This window comes from Magallana gigas, chromosome 5 (assembly GCF_963853765.1).
Source record: "Magallana gigas chromosome 5, xbMagGiga1.1, whole genome shotgun sequence".
In the NCBI taxonomy this organism is placed as follows: domain Eukaryota; kingdom Metazoa; phylum Mollusca; class Bivalvia; order Ostreida; family Ostreidae; genus Magallana; species Magallana gigas.
The window spans coordinates 34,204,489-34,221,812 of NC_088857.1; the positions used below are offsets into that span (position 1 = coordinate 34,204,489).

Below are 17,324 nucleotides of genomic sequence, written 5' to 3' on the forward strand. Positions count from 1 at the left end.
TATGAGTTTTGCATATCATCTTATTGACCCCCAATTATATTTAATTTACACCCTACTCTATACCTGTATATGTGTTCTTTTCAAAACAGTTTCCAGAGCTTTGCCTCCTTTTTTGATCGAATGCAATAAAAAAAAATTGGATAAAAAAACCCCAAAAAACCGAGACACATGCAGCAAAAAATTATACACAATCATGTAAAATACATCTACCAGAATACAAATGCATGACAAAGTCTCTGAAATTTACATTAAAAAACCCCCAAAACAAATGGATGCTGTTGAGGGTAAGCCAACTGTGGAACAAGATGGATTTTGTTTTTATTCAAGAAATTTATGTATAAATTATAAATATTTACATTTTCCGATGTGTTGGTCTTTGATTACACTAGTACTACATGTACATGTACGAATCGTTTTTGTAATGTAAAGTCCAATACAGTTCATCAATGATTATTTAATATTTAATCGTACAAAAGCTGAAAACTATATACACTGTAAATACAATCTGATGATGCGTGATAAAATCTCTCATAAATCTTCTGTCTTTATTGAATTTGATCTCCCCGACCGTATTTGATCATCTCATAATACTACAAAAAATGATTCCTTATTCCTTAAATAGATACTGAGGTTGGGGATTTTTATCGTTGTAACTGTTACTGGTATTTTTTACATCTATCACTTACATGTAGTCATTCAACCATTTCAAGTGAGTACATGTATAATATATACATTAATTCTCATCATTATTTGGCTCCCAACCGTCTTTGTGAAGCACACTTTTTTGATCTAGCTGCGCTTAAAACTGAGTATCACTTAACTTCTTAACTTCTTTGTACTTTCGGATGCATTTAAGGCCCATGGGCTACATCGTCCACCGAAATTTCAAATTGGTACCTTCATAATGTAACTAACTATAACCGTCTCGGCGAGGTAAAAAAATCGTCACAAAAAGAAAAAGACCGTTGATTTCAGCGGCTGCTTAGACACAAGAGGCTTATGAGCCATTAAAGTCACCAGAGCAAATGACAAATTTATCTCCGTATCCATTTTCCCCTTACTCTAACCCCTATTCTTTTTTGCAGGGAAGAGTCAAAGCGGAGGTCATATTGAAAAATGCAGTGGGATTCTGCAACACAACTAGTGTAACCACTCTGTCAGCTTTTTACAAGTTTATTCATTTTATTCTTTTTTTGGCAAGAAGCAATCATTTGGTAAAGGAATAATTTTTCCACATTTTAACCACATGATGATGTCTAATGATTGATGATTGGAACTAGGTAACTCTGTTGAACTAATAAAAAATGATATAGACAAAACAGTTTCTTACATCTTTATTACTAGTATAACAATAATATGCTTAAATGTCCAATATCAACAACATATAGAATTACAATTTATAAAAATAAAATGAACTGAAAATATCATTTTACATATTCAATGAGATTCAAAATATAGTTTCTTAACAACTCTCAATTCCTATATATAAAATATGATATGTAAGAATAACAATAGGTTTATATATACTAGTATGTATGCATAAACATTCATAACTTTAAGAGCACTCATCAACAGATAGTAAAGAACAGTGTATGGTAAGAGCTTACAAGTACATGTAATAATTTTAACAGTTATTGATAAAAAAAATCATGTACTTACATCATTCACAAAAAATGATATTTTTTTATAATCAAGCTGATACATGTATTCACATATTAAATCTAGTGATTAATACATGTACATTTGGTTGAACAGTTAAGAATTGACAAAAAAAAATAATCAGAAATTGTACAAAAATTCTAAAAAAAATATTAAAATAATTAAAAAACCCCCAAAACATAACAAACTTTAAAATCTCTATATATCACAATATCTGAAGTATGTTCTCTGTATAACATAAACCAGGAATAAATTTTACTAAAATATGGAAATTGCACCACTTTGTGAATGATTACATTGATCTACTGTAAAAATGTTTACTTTCGCATGGGGGAAATATACACTAGTTACACAATAAGCTTAAAACCGCCTTAAAAAAACTCTGTGCGTATGACTTAAATAATCCAATTTTTGAGTGGAAAATAACACAAACGTGTATTTAATTGTATTTAAAACTTGACTTAACCACCAGCGTAAATAACCACTTTTACAGTATAGGACTTAGTGAGGTTTCTGTACAAATCGGAGCCAGATGTAGCCCAGACAGCGAAACACCACGATGTAGCCAAACAATGGTAGCATGTACTGCCAGAACTCCCAGGAGATCTGGTGGTGCTCCAAGACCTGGGGGGAGGGGATCATGGTGTTGTTGTCCACATGGCAGACAGGGTACGCCGACCTACTCCCATTTTGACCACTACACCTGTGTATAAATTAAAATCATTCAAACTTAAATTCAGGATCTTGGGGAAAATTAAATTTGACAATTTTCAGCTGAAATCATGAAAAACACATTTTCAAATAATGTGAAATATTACATGCCTTTTTAAGACTCATGATTAATAAGTTATGTTCAGCTCATTCAATGAATTTATATAATGTTCACATCCATGTATATTACAAACATGTCATACAGTTATATGTTAATATTTCGCATTCAAGTCATTTTTCATCACAAAAGATTAGATGAACAGACACAATTTGAGGTAAACATGAGGAATTGAAATTCATTAAATAATAACAACATATTGTTCTTACAGTAGAGGAGGTCCATCTTTGAACTCGAGATACATGAGACAGTTGTAGGAATAAAATAGAAAGGAGAGATATTTCATCCAGTCCAACCAGAATGGCAGATTTCTTGTAAATAATCCCCCTAAAACAATAAAGAGATCAAATATTTTCAAATACATGTAAAGATATATAGGGTGTAAACTCCTTCAAAGTGCACTGGGCGTGTATAAATAACAAATTTTCAACAATTAGAAATACATGTACTAGTACAGTACGTGTATGTGTAAACAACAATATTATTTCAAAAAGACATTAGAAAATTACTAATTTTTTGTTGGCTGTCCAACGTTAACTCTATATTTAATGTCACCCATGCACATAGGTTTAGGGGAAAACATTGTTTTTAAAAAACAAACAAACTCCAATTTTTTCAATTTGATTTTTTTTCCAGTTTGATTTTAATTTTTGAAAGTATAATACTGCAATCTGTTGAAGTACAAAATGTTATGGGCACATTATACATGGAATACCCAATGGGATTTTCTTTATAACAGACAGGAAAGATTATTTAATAGCTAGACTAAATGTAGCTTGAATACTGATTTTTTTTTTGTGTTATTGTAATCGAATAAGTCATTGGTTTGAAAATTTTGTTTGTTTTAATTTTATCGCCCTCCCTCATAGGATTGTAGTTTTGAAAGTAAAACATAGAAGTAACTTTGGTCAGTTTTACACATAGAACTTATTTACAAGAACTTATTTACAGAATTAATTCATACTAAACACACACATAGTACAATGATAAAACTACATGGCATTGCATGCTTATACATACATGTGTATATGAAAACCACTACTTTAAAATTAAGTACCAAATTTTTGACAGAATTTCAGTTCAATCAAAGAAAATATTTTCATGGAAATTTAGGATCTTTTGATACAATTTACATTGTATTTCATCTTTCACCAAAATAAAGTAATTCAAAGAAAAATTTATGCAAATATCTCAAAAGTAATACACCCCTGCGAATGTTATTGTCATTTAAATTTTAGACCACGTGATTTTATTTGACCCTTTCAGTTTCGCAGTAAAAATCATGCCTCGTGTTTAAAGTCTTTTTCAAAGAATCTACATGTAGATACTTGTAGTCAAATATAAAATCTAAAGGTTTATTGATTTTAAACTTCATATTCATTAATTGGTGGATAAAATGTGTTCTAGAAATAAATGCGACATTACAAAAAGAAAATTTTGTCTGCTGTTGCAACAATTAACATGTTTGTAGAGATCCCCCTAAAGATTAATTTTCGATCCGCGCCTGACCTAGTAAAAGCATCAATAGTGAAACCGACTATACTATTTTATGCAGAATGTACCTTGAAAATGGCTCGATATACGAAGTTTTTATGCAAATCAGAAACCCATTATTTTTCTAAAAACATGGTATTACACACCACAAGCATCAATTATGGCTATGATTTTATTAAGCAACCCAATGTTTAAATTTCAACCACTGTACACGTGGTTGAACACGAACGATAACTCTGTTCTGAATATTATCCTTTAATATAAATAACCGCTAAATGGTGAAACAAAACATACATCTTAAAAGATTTCCATGTTGTAACATAATATCAAGTAGGATATGATATGAAAAACAACCAGGACTTACGTATTTTGAGAGTATTATCCGAACACTTAAACTTCCGCTCGAAATTTCACAGGAACTGAACAAATCTCGGTGAAGTCTCGTGAACTTTCATTCGAGCACCTCTGGATTTATTACAAACTTAGCAACGATAAAGAAAACATTCCGAACACATTCGCAGGGGTGTAATACACATGTATTTATAGATGGCAGTTTGGAAAAATTTTGAGGATTTGTCATTTGTAGCGAATTTCAATGTCTGAACTGTCTAAGACAGGAGTGGACTAGAGATATTACCTAGTAACATGATGATCATCTCTATCAGGATAGTCACTGTTATCGCCTGTCTCATTTCAGTATTCACAATCCCCAGGAAAAGGCCTATACTCTGAAAGGTAAGAAATACATGTTCAAGTATAATGTTATAACATTTGTGCACTGAATAGAATTAACCAACTTTATGAGGTATTTGTAGTTTCAAAATCAACAGACTCTAGACGAAACATGATAAAAAAATCTTGCTCAAAATTCCAGCTGTAAGTGAACCGAACATGTAAGATAAATTAAATAATGCCAGACTTATACCTGCCCCGCAATGCTGTTGATGAAAACTGTCCCAATGGTGGCAAAGAATGATGTGATTCCATTGAGTCCTATTGCCCAGTAAGTGACCACAACAAAGAACAATGGCTGAAGCAGGGTCAGAGGGAGCTCACTGGTCATCTTGGCACAGTAGTAGGCGGAGAGTCGGTACCAGCCCGCCGCTCGCTCTTTGTTGATAACCACTCTCTCCATTGGAACTACATATGTCAACAGCAAAGCAATGTTTACTAAGTGGACAAGGAAAATCTTCTAACTACAATTTTTAACATCTATGATCAGAAAAGTAAAACTCTACACACTAATGAATTTGCAGTATTACATGTACATGTATATATTCATCAATGACATGACAGCAATTCAACTAAGTTTGTTTGCATTTTGTTTCAGACAGACAATAAAATATCAACTTACATGATGCAACAGCATCAAACAGTGGGATGAATCCCCAGTGAATAGCAATGAAAAATATCTGCAAAATATGGAAAAAACATTACTTAAAGTAGAAAAAAATCAGTAGTTTAAAAAAACATGAATTTACATGAAAAATAAACCAAAATTCTTGGGGCAATATTTAACAAAACCAAGTGATTTGTATTTTTGGTTACTGTAAATTCCTAATTAAATTAGATGAAATTATATCAACGTAAAATTGCGAGAAGCAATCCTTGCAGATTTTAAAATCTCGCTTTTGTATTTCAGACAGTTTTGAAATATAGGAAATTACAAAAAAAATGGTGCTCACTACTATGTATTCTAGCGATCTGATACAAAACAGCGGAATCACGGAATAAAGTACTCCCGTAAAGTAAGGAATTTATGGTACTGAACTACCATTTTGTGGAAGCCTTATATCATTAAAAGTATTTAATGTCTTCCTTATGACAAAATAATAATAGGATACTTACAGCACCCATCCTATCTCTCACAGTTTCCTCCACACGTGGAAGCTGGAACCAGATCAGTGTGAACAACAAGCACACCACAGCATTCTCCACAAGCTTAGTCGGGTCCAAGTGTCGAGATTTGGCCAATTGGAATGTACGAATTGTGAGGTATTTATACTGAACAAAGAACCCTGTTGGCCACTTTTTGGTCCTGATATCTGGTTGTTGTGATATCTCATCAAGATCCATTAAACTGGCATGAATGCTTCCTGGTTCTAAGGGAAAAAATCTCAAAATAAAACAGTCATACTACATGTTTATACAACAAATCAGAAATTATACATCACTGATACCAACTTTTGTTCACAACGACTTTATTTCACATTTTAATTAAACTGGTTCGCGATGACTAATGTTCGCGACCAAGTCTTCTCAAAACCAGTCCTGCTATAACAACTATATGACAAAAAATGGTTTGCGGTGAGAAATAATTGCGACGATGATGATCCTACGAAATATTCTCACACGCGAATAAAAGATGGTTTACAGTGTAAACTGTAATGTACACATTGCCAGTAGTGTTTGCATCAGAGACTTATAATCTGATTGATTTTGCTTAAAACCAAGGCCATTGAATGATGTGATATCTATTTACGCATTGAATACCTCATTGATGTAAAATGACCAAAAAAAAATTATCAATTGCTTCTTTTACAAGTACCTTCTTCATCTGACTTTGCCTTCTTCTTTTTGGAAAATTTGACAAAGAATGAGGAACTTTTATCCCTAAACTGTATTGTTTTTAACATCGTTGGAGATGCTGGATCATCATACACCACAGAGCTAGAGCGATCTTTGAGTGGCCAGTCTTCTCTTAATCTGCAGGAAAACAAGGTATACTGTATATTGGGAAATATTCATCCTTGTTTATTTTCGCCCCTTTTGCCCTTATTGTCAGTTGGCGAATTTAAGACTGGGCGAATTCCACTGTCTCAAATCATCTTTTTATAAACACAACTGTGTCTGGGTGAATTCAAGACGTGGCAAAATTGTTTGCAAGTGTAAAAGGGCAAAAATTACATTAAGCAAAAATAACTCTGTAAACAGTATTTCCATATCTTATAATGTCAATCTAGTTTTGGGTGTAGGACCACACGGTATTCATCCTCCTGAATATGAAATTTAGTTTTTAAAAATTTCTTAAATCTTACAACTCCCAGTGCCCTTCACTGACCTGACTTCCCTCGCAGCTTCCAATATCTTCTGTTGAGTATCCGTACAGCTTTTCATCTTCTCCACTGAAATACAGGTGTACATAGAAATTGCAATGAGAACTGAGAAATATATTCAAAGGTTTTTCAGTCAAAACTCATCAAAATGTTAGAATATTTAATTTCTAGAGGAATAACTTACAAATAAAATCAGCTGGATTGAAACCTTCTGCTATTGTGATTCCTATTGCATCAAAATATTCCACCATATTGTTGGTAGCACCATAGTAAGCATTCTATAAATGAAACAAAGAATTTAAAAAATCATGAGTATGGGTTGTTCTACATGTAATTGATATGGAAATTGAATTTCAAATAATTTCAGTAACTACAATTGAAAATTTAACAACATGTATAATTGAATTTTGTTTGTAACTAAGTGACTGACAAAAAGTATCAGTACATGCATGAGCTTCCTTGCTAAATATCACAATACAACTTCATTCAAAACATATCAATTCCATTCAAATTTATGCCTGTTTTACACTTGTTTCCACCTATGAGAACAAATCACTTTATTTTTTGAAAACTGATGTACTTTGTTTCAGTACTGTAAATTCCTTATTAAACGTGAGGAATTTATATCCGCGTAAAATTGCAAGAAGCACCCCTCGCTGATTTTAATATCTCACCATTATTTTCTGAGAGTTGGGAACAATAAGAAATGTTGATAAATGTTCCGAGTTCGCAATTTTATATTCTCGCAATTTGATACAAAACAATGGGATTGCGGAAAATAGTACTCACATATTATAAGGAATTTAAAGCATTCGGAATGAATTGTATGGCTTCTAAATACAGTTCATACCAAAAACAATGGAATTTTTTTTTAATGCAGTTCATTTTTAGTTTCTTTAAGTAAATAAATTCCTATGAGTATGATCTGAATTATTTAGTTCCATCCTTAGATGTTGAACTTGAATTGAATGTACCTGGCCTTCACACATCAACAAAAGACTGTCAAACGAGAAGAACAGCTTAGAGGAGGGTTGGTGGACTGTCAGGATGACAATCTTGTCATGAGAAGCTGCGTAAGATTTTAGAAGCTGTACAAAAGTTTGCGCTGTACTGGCATCCAATCCTGTCAGAGGTTCCTACACATAAAAAAAGGATAAATTTCTCCTTCAGAGTTTCGCTTATCACAAAAAACACTGTGTCAATTTAAATATCAACTATAACTAATGCAAACTTGGAGAAAAAAGAAATTTAAAATTCTTTTCAACATGATTTTAGAAGTGCATAAAAACAAATGTTTGTTGGGGGAATTGATAAAGAAGACGTAGATTTAAAAAAAAAACCTTTTAAGATCAACTTTAATGAACATGTACCAAGATCAGAAATGAAAACTTCTCCACTCTTGGTTTTCATTTTCAGACTTTCTTTTTCTAATACGGTACATACATCAAGTAACAAGATGACAGGGTCAGTGAGGATCTCACAGGCAATGTTAGCTCTCTTCCTCTCGCCCCCTGACAGCCCGGGCATCATATCGCCACCTATCACTGCAACATCAGAGCAAGAGAACTCAATAAATATACACAGCAGTCGATTCTTTCAATTTGGTTATTGCATTGACATTTGTATTCATTTTTCTCCTCTGTGAGAAAATGTTAACAATTCATTATAAATTATTCTATGTATTTTTGTGTTCTGTAAAAAATATTGCCTTTATTCACCAGTACTTCAAATATTTCTATCTTTGAAATGAGACTGCAGATTCAGTTTATTCATTTGATGAAAGTTTATAACTTTTCTACTATAATGGCTGAAAGAGGATTAAACAGCTTTCAATGATTCCATATTTCTTTCAGGTAAAAGTGAACTTGATAATGATAGTTATGATCATAAATTGTATTCATAATAAAGAAAAAATGTGACCAACTTGTATCAAGACAATTCTTCAGACCCAAGGCATCAATGACCTCATCCAGCTGTTTCATTTTGTCATCATAACTAACTTGGTCTGATATTCGCAGCATGGCAGCAAACTAGATGCAACAATTGAAATTGATGATTAAAAAAAATTGCAAAAAAATTTGCATATCATATTTACTGTTTAAATAGTAGTTGACTTAATTAGTCAGATTTGCTTCACTTACAAAAAATTAAATTGGTTATATAATGTACATGTATACCTTCAATGTTTCTCTTAAAGTCAGATTTGGGAAAAATATATCTTGTTGAAGGACATAACATATTTGTCGTTTGTCTTTCTTTCCAACTGGCTGCTGGTTCAGAGTTATTGCCCCTGAAGTAAGACTCATTCTTCCAGCCAAAGTGTCCAGTAATGTTGATTTACCAGCACCTACAAATTCACAGGCAATAATTTCTAGCATGAATTCTGCCATTGTAACAAGACCTATAGAGTAATGCAATCTTATTACAGAAAGTTTACATGACAATCTGTGGAGTGTAAATGTAGAAAAATTTATAAAATTATAACTGACCTAAAGGACCAACTCTTACCAAATACCTTGTATTCTTGCCAACACTCATAATTATTTTTCTATGTTAAATTGTGCATTTCAAAGAAATGGCAAGCACTGGTACTTGGCAAGAATTAATCTTGGGCCAATGTTTTTTTTTTTAATATAATTAATAATTTGATTAACTGCTTTAAACTTTCATATTAACGAACCACTTTGCCCCATGATTGCCAGTAGTTTTCCTGACTGGGCCGTCCCAGAGACATTTTGGAGTATGATCTTCTCCCCAATGGATACAGTGATGCCTTCAAAAACCAGTTCATACTTGGGAGAAGCAGCAGCTATGATCTCCTCTCCCTGACCATTGCCCTCCATATTACTCAGGTGTTCACTGGGCGCTAGCCAACATATGTATAAGCTAGCTGCTGTTATTTTTATGCAGGTCCATCTTGCTAAAATTGAAAAGTGTCTTGATATATACTAGCTGCAGGTCTTTAGCTCCCGGTCTGAAAAAATTCGGATGGACGACATGGGAGCTACAGTGCCTCCCATAGTAAAAAACTGCAATTTACGGCACACAAAAAATTGCGCTTGTTTTGGACTGATTAACCTTATTTTCACACAAATTCTGTGAAAACAATTAGTACCATTAAATTCTTCAGACAATTTACTACTGATATTGTTACTTTACTTGCCTCAGACTTTCTTTGAAACATGCTAACCGACCTTGGAAAATAAAGTATATTAATTTACGTCGAGATCGAGAGTCGCCATTTTTACATGTAAACAAACTGCACCACTTCACTTTACAGGGCTGGTGGTCGTGTTTAAAAGAATATCAGAGGCAAGTAAAGGGGTGCGTTGATTTACCCAAATGGAACGTAAAATGACCCAAATGAACCCAAATGGACCCAAATGGAAAAAAATGGAAATTGAATGGCATAATTGAAGATTTTATTTAATAATTTCAATTATATGATAAAGAATCAATAAATATGAATATTCTAAAACGACAATTTTCTTGTGTTGTTAATGATTTTTTATTGATATATGAATTTATATCTAACTGTTAATATAGCTGTTGATATATAATCATTTCGAGATACCTTTTTAATCATAACAATATAATTCAAATATTTATTTTCGATATTGGAAAATAAAGTACCATAGTTGTCTTTTAAATATAGATGTATATAAGTTAGTTAGATGGAAAATTCTTGTTATGCATGTTAAATAATTTAAGTGCTGTAAATACAGTGCTGTTCGGTTGTTTCTTCTAATAGGGCATTTAATAAAATAGTAGCTCAAACCAATCATGTAGTGCATGTTTTGATATGATGATTTTTGTTTACTTATACATGTACAGTATGTGGTTCATTTTTCATGCATCAAATTTTGAATTACTTTTTGATTTCTAAAATAAATCGATGTTTGGACTGAAATCTTTTTTAAGGTCATATGAAATTCTAAGTAACTATTATAATTATTTGAAAATACATATTTTATTTTTAATCATAAAAAATCTTTTTTTGCTCGGAAATCATAATTTTTATGTTTAATTTTTCAATTTACTATTTTGGCTTTAAATATTTTTATTTCAAAATTATGACTCTTATTAGGCATGTTAGGATGGCCTCAACGTGGCAAGAGCTGGACAACATTATTACTACTTATAACTGCTAACAATCCAATAAATAGATTCGAAAAAAAAATTATTTAAATCATGTATTTAAATCATTAAACTAATTGATAAGGCTACATTATCAAATTCTTTTTCCATTTGGTCAGAAATTGTTGTTTTATTTGAAATTTTTCAATTAAAAAAACTCATTATATTTAAAGTAATGATTGAAATTATTAAATAAAATCTTCAATTATGCCATTCAATTTCCATTTGGGTTTCCATTTGGGTTCATTTTGGTCCATTTGGGTCATTTTACGTTCCATTTGGGTCCATTTGGGTAAATCGACGCACCGCAAGTAAAGTGACGATATCTGTAGGGGAATTTCTTGGAATTAAATATTTGTACAGAATATGTTCGGAAATGAGACTAATCAGTCCAAAACTAGCGCAATTCTTTGTGCGCCGTAAATTGCAGTTTTTTACTATGGGAGGCACTGTAGCTCCCAGGTCGTCCATCCGAATTTTTTCAGACCGGGAGCTACAGATATATAGGCCTTCATGAATGTACATGTGTTCATATAAACACATCCTAATAGGCTACATGTAATATACACTCACCTGCTCAAATTACACATGGAGTGACGTTAGGGACATGCTCACAACATAAACATTGTGGACAATTCAATAACTGAATAAGTTCATCAAGCAGTTGAAAATGTAGAAGCAGCCGAATAAAACACTTTAATTGATAACCCCGATGCCTTGACGCATGTAGGCTAGATCAATATAAAGCTGCATTTGTTAAATTTACCTGTGATGAATTATTATATACCTTTCTTTGCTTCTATTTATTAACATATAACCACTTACCTACACCTGCAACAACATTTTCAGGTATTCTGCACGTCCTATTTTTCGCTGTGGGTGAAATGTTGAACCCGAGCACAATTCATGGAAGAGTTATCTCTCTTTTGACGCAGTGGAAATTCAACGAGAGAGAGAGAGAGAGAGAGAGAGAGAGAGAGAGAGAGAGAGAGAGAGAGAGAGAGAGAGAGAGAGAGAGAGAGAGAGAGAGAGAGAGAGAGAGAGAGAGAGAGAGAGAGAGAGAGAGACAGAGACAGAGACAGAGAGACAGACAGACAGACAGACAGAGACAGACAGACAGACAGAGTGAGAGAGAGAGAGAGAGAGAGAGAGAGAGAGAGAGAGAGAGAGAGACAGACATACGACAGAGACGATATAGTCATAACTATATTATGTCATAATTCATTGTTTTTAATAAAAATTGATCAAAATTTGGACAAGATATAAGTATCACTAAATTACAGATACATCATATACTAGTACAATGTACATACAAATGTTAATATGTTAAAAATGAACACTTTGCATGATGATAATTCATGAAAACATGTTAAATATGTTTATAAAAAATGTTACATCAAAAGGCATGTTAGATGGAACAAATGTGAAAAATAAATTAAACAATATTATTTTATACTTTCTTTTTCACTTCCTTCATTCCACCACCTGTTCAACACCTGTTTGCTAACAACGATTTTACGACTAAATTTAAACAAAAGTGATTGTACAACATGATCTACAAGAGAGCTCAATAATTACAACTTCTTGTAAACACAAATCAGGGATTTCTTGAAATCTGGAACAAGGAATTGTTGAAGTGAAAGCATGTAACTTGTGACATGTCCTTCACGTTTGCAGCAAGGTACGACTATGTATCTGTCAAAGGGAGACGTGTTCTGCGCGTTACGCTAGTTTACAACGTTTTAACCCTTTTTTAGGGGGGGGGGGGGTGAATTTTCTCACATAAGTACACGAATGATATCCGAAAAATTCTTTACCGATGCAAAAATATTGCGTATATACAGTATATACAGTAAGTAAATCTATCATAAAATATTCAAAGCCAAGATCTAGGTCTAGAGATAATTACACGTATAACAATATACCAGTAATATTCAGAATCATGCCGAATCAAATGAAATCGTTTAAAAGATACAAGTAGTTTTTTCCTCTTTTGCATAATCAAAGTACTGAACCTTCCCGTTTCCAATTGATATAAGACGGAAGACAAAATCTGGAAATATTCAACAACAAAATTATTTTTTCAGACGATTGTTTTCATATTAAAACAAGAGGCCAATAGGCCTTAACGGTCACCTGAGTAGCATATAACCCATACACAAACTTGTCAAGGAGTCTCATATATTCATTTAATTTGGTTTCATTCTGGAGTAGAAAAATTATAAAGTTGTAATGACGACCACCTCCCTGCCTGAAATCTTTCAAAAAGAACTACGAAACCTGTAATTTTGGCGAAAAAATTAAAGATCTGGTCTACAAAACATGAATTCAGTTTTCCTTTCAGATGCGTGGGAGTAAAGAAGATAATTTTTAAACATTATATACATTAAACCAATACATTCATTTTGGCCCTGCCCTAGAGTCAAAACCAATACTCCAGGGGACATGATATTTAAAATTTTATTTGTAGAAGACTTCCTGGTTAACATAATTATGAAGTCAGTTTTTTATACAGATGTGTGAGAATAGAGAAGATTTTTAAAACATTATAATTATGCATTAACACTATATTGCCATATTGCCCCCTCCCCATGTCCTGAATCCCTGACCCAGGGGCCATGAATTTCACAATTTTGGTAGAGGAGTAAGTGGACATCATAACCATGTATTCAGTTTTTTGCCCACATGTTTGGGAGTAAAAAGAAGATTTTTTAAGATTTATTACATTTTTACTATATGGTCATATTAGCCCAACCCTAGAGCCTGAACCCCTGACACAGGGGTTATGAATTTCACAATTTTGGTAGATGGGCTTCATGGACATCAAAATCATGCATTTAGTTTTTAACAAATATATATGGGATCAGTAGAGAAGAAGATGTTCTAAGATTTAATACATTTTAACTATATGGCCATATTGGCTCAACCCTAGAGCCTAAACCCCTGAAACAGGGGTCATGAATTTCACAATTTTGGTAGAGGGCTTCATGGACATACTAACCATGCATTTAGTTTTTAATAAATGTATATGGGAGTAGAGAAGAAGATGTTCTAAGATTTAATACATTTTTACTATATGGCCATATTGGCCCCACCCTAGAGGCAGAACCACTGACCCAGGGGCCACGAATTTCACAATTTTGGTAGGGGGTTCATGGACATCATAACCATGCAACCATTTTATTTGCTCACATGTGTGGGAGTAGAGAAGAAGATTTTTGAAAATTTGACTATTTTTGGCATATTTGGCCCCACCTGTGGTGCCCCGGGGGGGGGGGGGGGGTGGAGCCACGAATTTCACAATTTATATTCCTCTTACCGTAGAGATGCCTCACACCAAAAATGGTAACAATTAGCCTTGTAGTTTTTAAAAAGAAGTTAAAAAAGTAAAAATTGTAAACGCACGACGCACGACGACGGACGAAAACAGATAGCAATAGGTCACCTGAGTTTTCTCGGGTGACCTAATTAATTGAAATAATACTGCACTTGAAAACTCTCTCTCTCTCTCTCTCTCTCTCTCTCTCTCTCTCTTTCTCTCTCTCAGCGATATATACCTACTGATGGACAACGCAATAACTGTCAATCACTTAATCAAACAAAACTATTGCTTTATTAAGCAAATGAAATTGATGTCATCTTTATGTTAGAGTGATTTACTAACCAAATGAAGTATTTGATTGTATTTTGTGCTTCAATATTTTCAGGTCTTGCTCGCTTTTTTAAAGTCTTTTTATCAGCTGTCGTCTGCGTGAATTATTCAGGCGGCAAGAACATATGTAGAGAGGTAGTCAACCAAATTAGTAGAATAATTCAATTGTCCACCGTTATGTAAATAATAGACTCGTCTAGAAATAGATATATTATATCGGTATGAAATTCACCAGCGCAGAAGCTGGCGGGATCTAGTCGCACAGGACTTAAATCGAAGGCCCATCTGCTGAAAAAAGTTAACACAAACAATTATATAAATTCTTCACAATTGACGAAGGGGATCTTTCCTGGTCATCTGTCCCTGTTGCCTCCTACTACATGGGATTTACCGGCTCCGGTCTCCTTTGATCCGCAATCCACCCAACGGACCGGAAGAACATGCTAATTGACGAATAGTTCCGACATCATAACTTTGCCCCACCGAGCTCTCAGTACCAAACTCTGTACAATTGAACAAAAAAAAAAAACCTCAAGATCTTCATCCTTCTTGTTGCAGATATTCATTTAACAGAGATGACAACACTACATGGTGAAAATTCATATTCTTTTTTCGCTTCAAATGTTCAAAGGCTGAATCCGCTGTTCGGATTATGCAGGGACGCTAATGAATCATGCAATTCTTATTCGGGATCACCGGGTCGTTAGTAATAATTCTTGTTTGATCAAAATTTTCTTGATATGAAATAATTCTTTAGCAGAGAATATTTTATTTAAATACATTTTAATCGATATAAGAAATAATTTCAAAGGTCTCCATAACTCCAATTATTCATGATCACAAAATATTGCACAATATAGTTGATATGTGCTTATATTGTTTTGATGTACACTTTTCATGTAAGTGCACTTTGTATTAAATATAAACTATTATAATATGCAATTTTACTCCAATATCTATAAGCCAAACTTAACGTATTCATGAATTGTTAGATGTAGCCTTCCTATATATGCAATACTTTGTTGACGAACGTGCATCTCATATCGATCATTACTTGTATTCTGTAAATATATTTTGTATGGATGTTATATTGTCAATGCAGGCACGTAGCATCGTTTTTTTTTTTAAAAGGAGGGGGGGGGGGGGGGGTCAGTGTCATGTCGTAAATTTTGAATTTACTGAGTAGGTGTAAATTTTTATACATAATTTACAACATGGCAACTCAGGTTATAAAATTTGTATTTACAACATGGCAACTTATGTTGTAAATTTTGTATTAACACCCACCCAGTAAATCAAAAAATTTACATGACACCAGACTCATTTCTCCTGCCCCCCCCCCCACCCCGTGCTACGAGTCTGTAATGCGTGCAGTCACATATTCTCATAATATATCGCTATATTTATGTACAATACAGTACAGATATATCTGCAGAAATCTTCCATTTGAGGTCTAATTTTAAATACTAAATTCTTTTTCCCACAATCAACCGATTTGGATGAAACACAGACTCCTTGCTCCACTCTGATAATTAACATTTTGAAACTTCTATAATAATGCTAGAAAAAAAAACCCATGTTTTTCCCGTTCTGTTGTTAATGCGACGTTAAGAGCTAAATATTGTTCTACATGGTTATACAGAAGTCTACTTAAATGATAAATCAATCTTTCTATGCACGTGATTCTCGCAACTACCTGCACCATCGCCAATACCAAAGGTCAATCTTTACAGGTCAAAGCCAAGCTCGACTTACCAACCTTTTTAGTATTATATACAATACCGATTGTAGTGTATAACGCTTACTGACTCTATATCACTGCTATACCACTAGGCTTATTGCCTCTCATAACTCAGTTCATCTGTTTTTCTAAAATCATGGATCAATCGCATAATGAATACCACTTTCCACCTCTTTTAAGCGTTTATTTCTTTTATACAACAGGAGCATATTGTGCTTCTGAATATAACCGCTGACAATTCCAATGAAGGCAACAGTGTATCCCACATATAAATGAACTGGTTTTCATCGCAGAATCGATATATGGTGCATGTCTTCAAATGGGATCTTCTGACATACATGTAGCAAGAAACTATACAGATTTTAACAGATATGTCATGTTGTAAATTTTGAATTTACTGCAACCCGGTAAATTCGAAAATTTACTATTAACTTGACAGATATATATTCTTGTATAATACTGAGATCTTCTTACGACTATACACTGTATATTATAATATACTGTACATAATAGGCGCCAATGCTGAATTCTACAACTTAAGGTATATCACTCCTCATGTTTTGATTTCATTGCGCAGATGTTCATTATATTTTAAATAAATATGATTTTATTAATTTAAACCTCACAAGAAGATCATCATTTCATAAGTACACAACATTCGTAAAGAAAATCCATTTGAATTCAAGAAACGAACAAGTTTTGGGGGGAACAATTTTCTCGTGCGGAAGGTTTTTTAGTCGAAAATAACAGAAACAA

General features: G+C 33.2%; 1 protein-coding gene across 2 annotated transcripts; it reads right to left on the bottom strand.

The window, feature by feature from the left end:
- Window positions 1-1,321: 1,321 nt before the first annotated feature.
- Window positions 1,322-12,140, bottom strand: LOC105332392 (uncharacterized). 2 transcript variants are annotated; one of them, XM_034470565.2, is made up of 15 exons: window positions 12,001-12,140; window positions 9,719-9,958; window positions 9,216-9,385; window positions 8,963-9,068; window positions 8,482-8,582; window positions 8,013-8,174; window positions 7,223-7,316; window positions 7,044-7,107; window positions 6,531-6,688; window positions 5,831-6,084; window positions 5,337-5,394; window positions 4,908-5,122; window positions 4,620-4,710; window positions 2,698-2,815; window positions 1,322-2,362 (listed from the first exon to the last, which is right to left on the bottom strand). In XM_034470565.2, exons 2-15 carry the CDS (start codon window positions 9,879-9,881, stop codon window positions 2,161-2,163), a joined length of 1,956 nt encoding a protein of 651 aa, XP_034326456.2. In that variant the 5' UTR covers window positions 9,882-9,958; window positions 12,001-12,140; the 3' UTR covers window positions 1,322-2,160. The 2 variants fall into 2 exon arrangements, with proteins under 2 accessions (XP_034326456.2, XP_034326457.2); XM_034470566.2 differs by lacking the exon at window positions 12,001-12,140 and adding an exon at window positions 11,749-11,873.
- Between the last annotated feature and the right edge of the window lie 5,184 nt (window positions 12,141-17,324).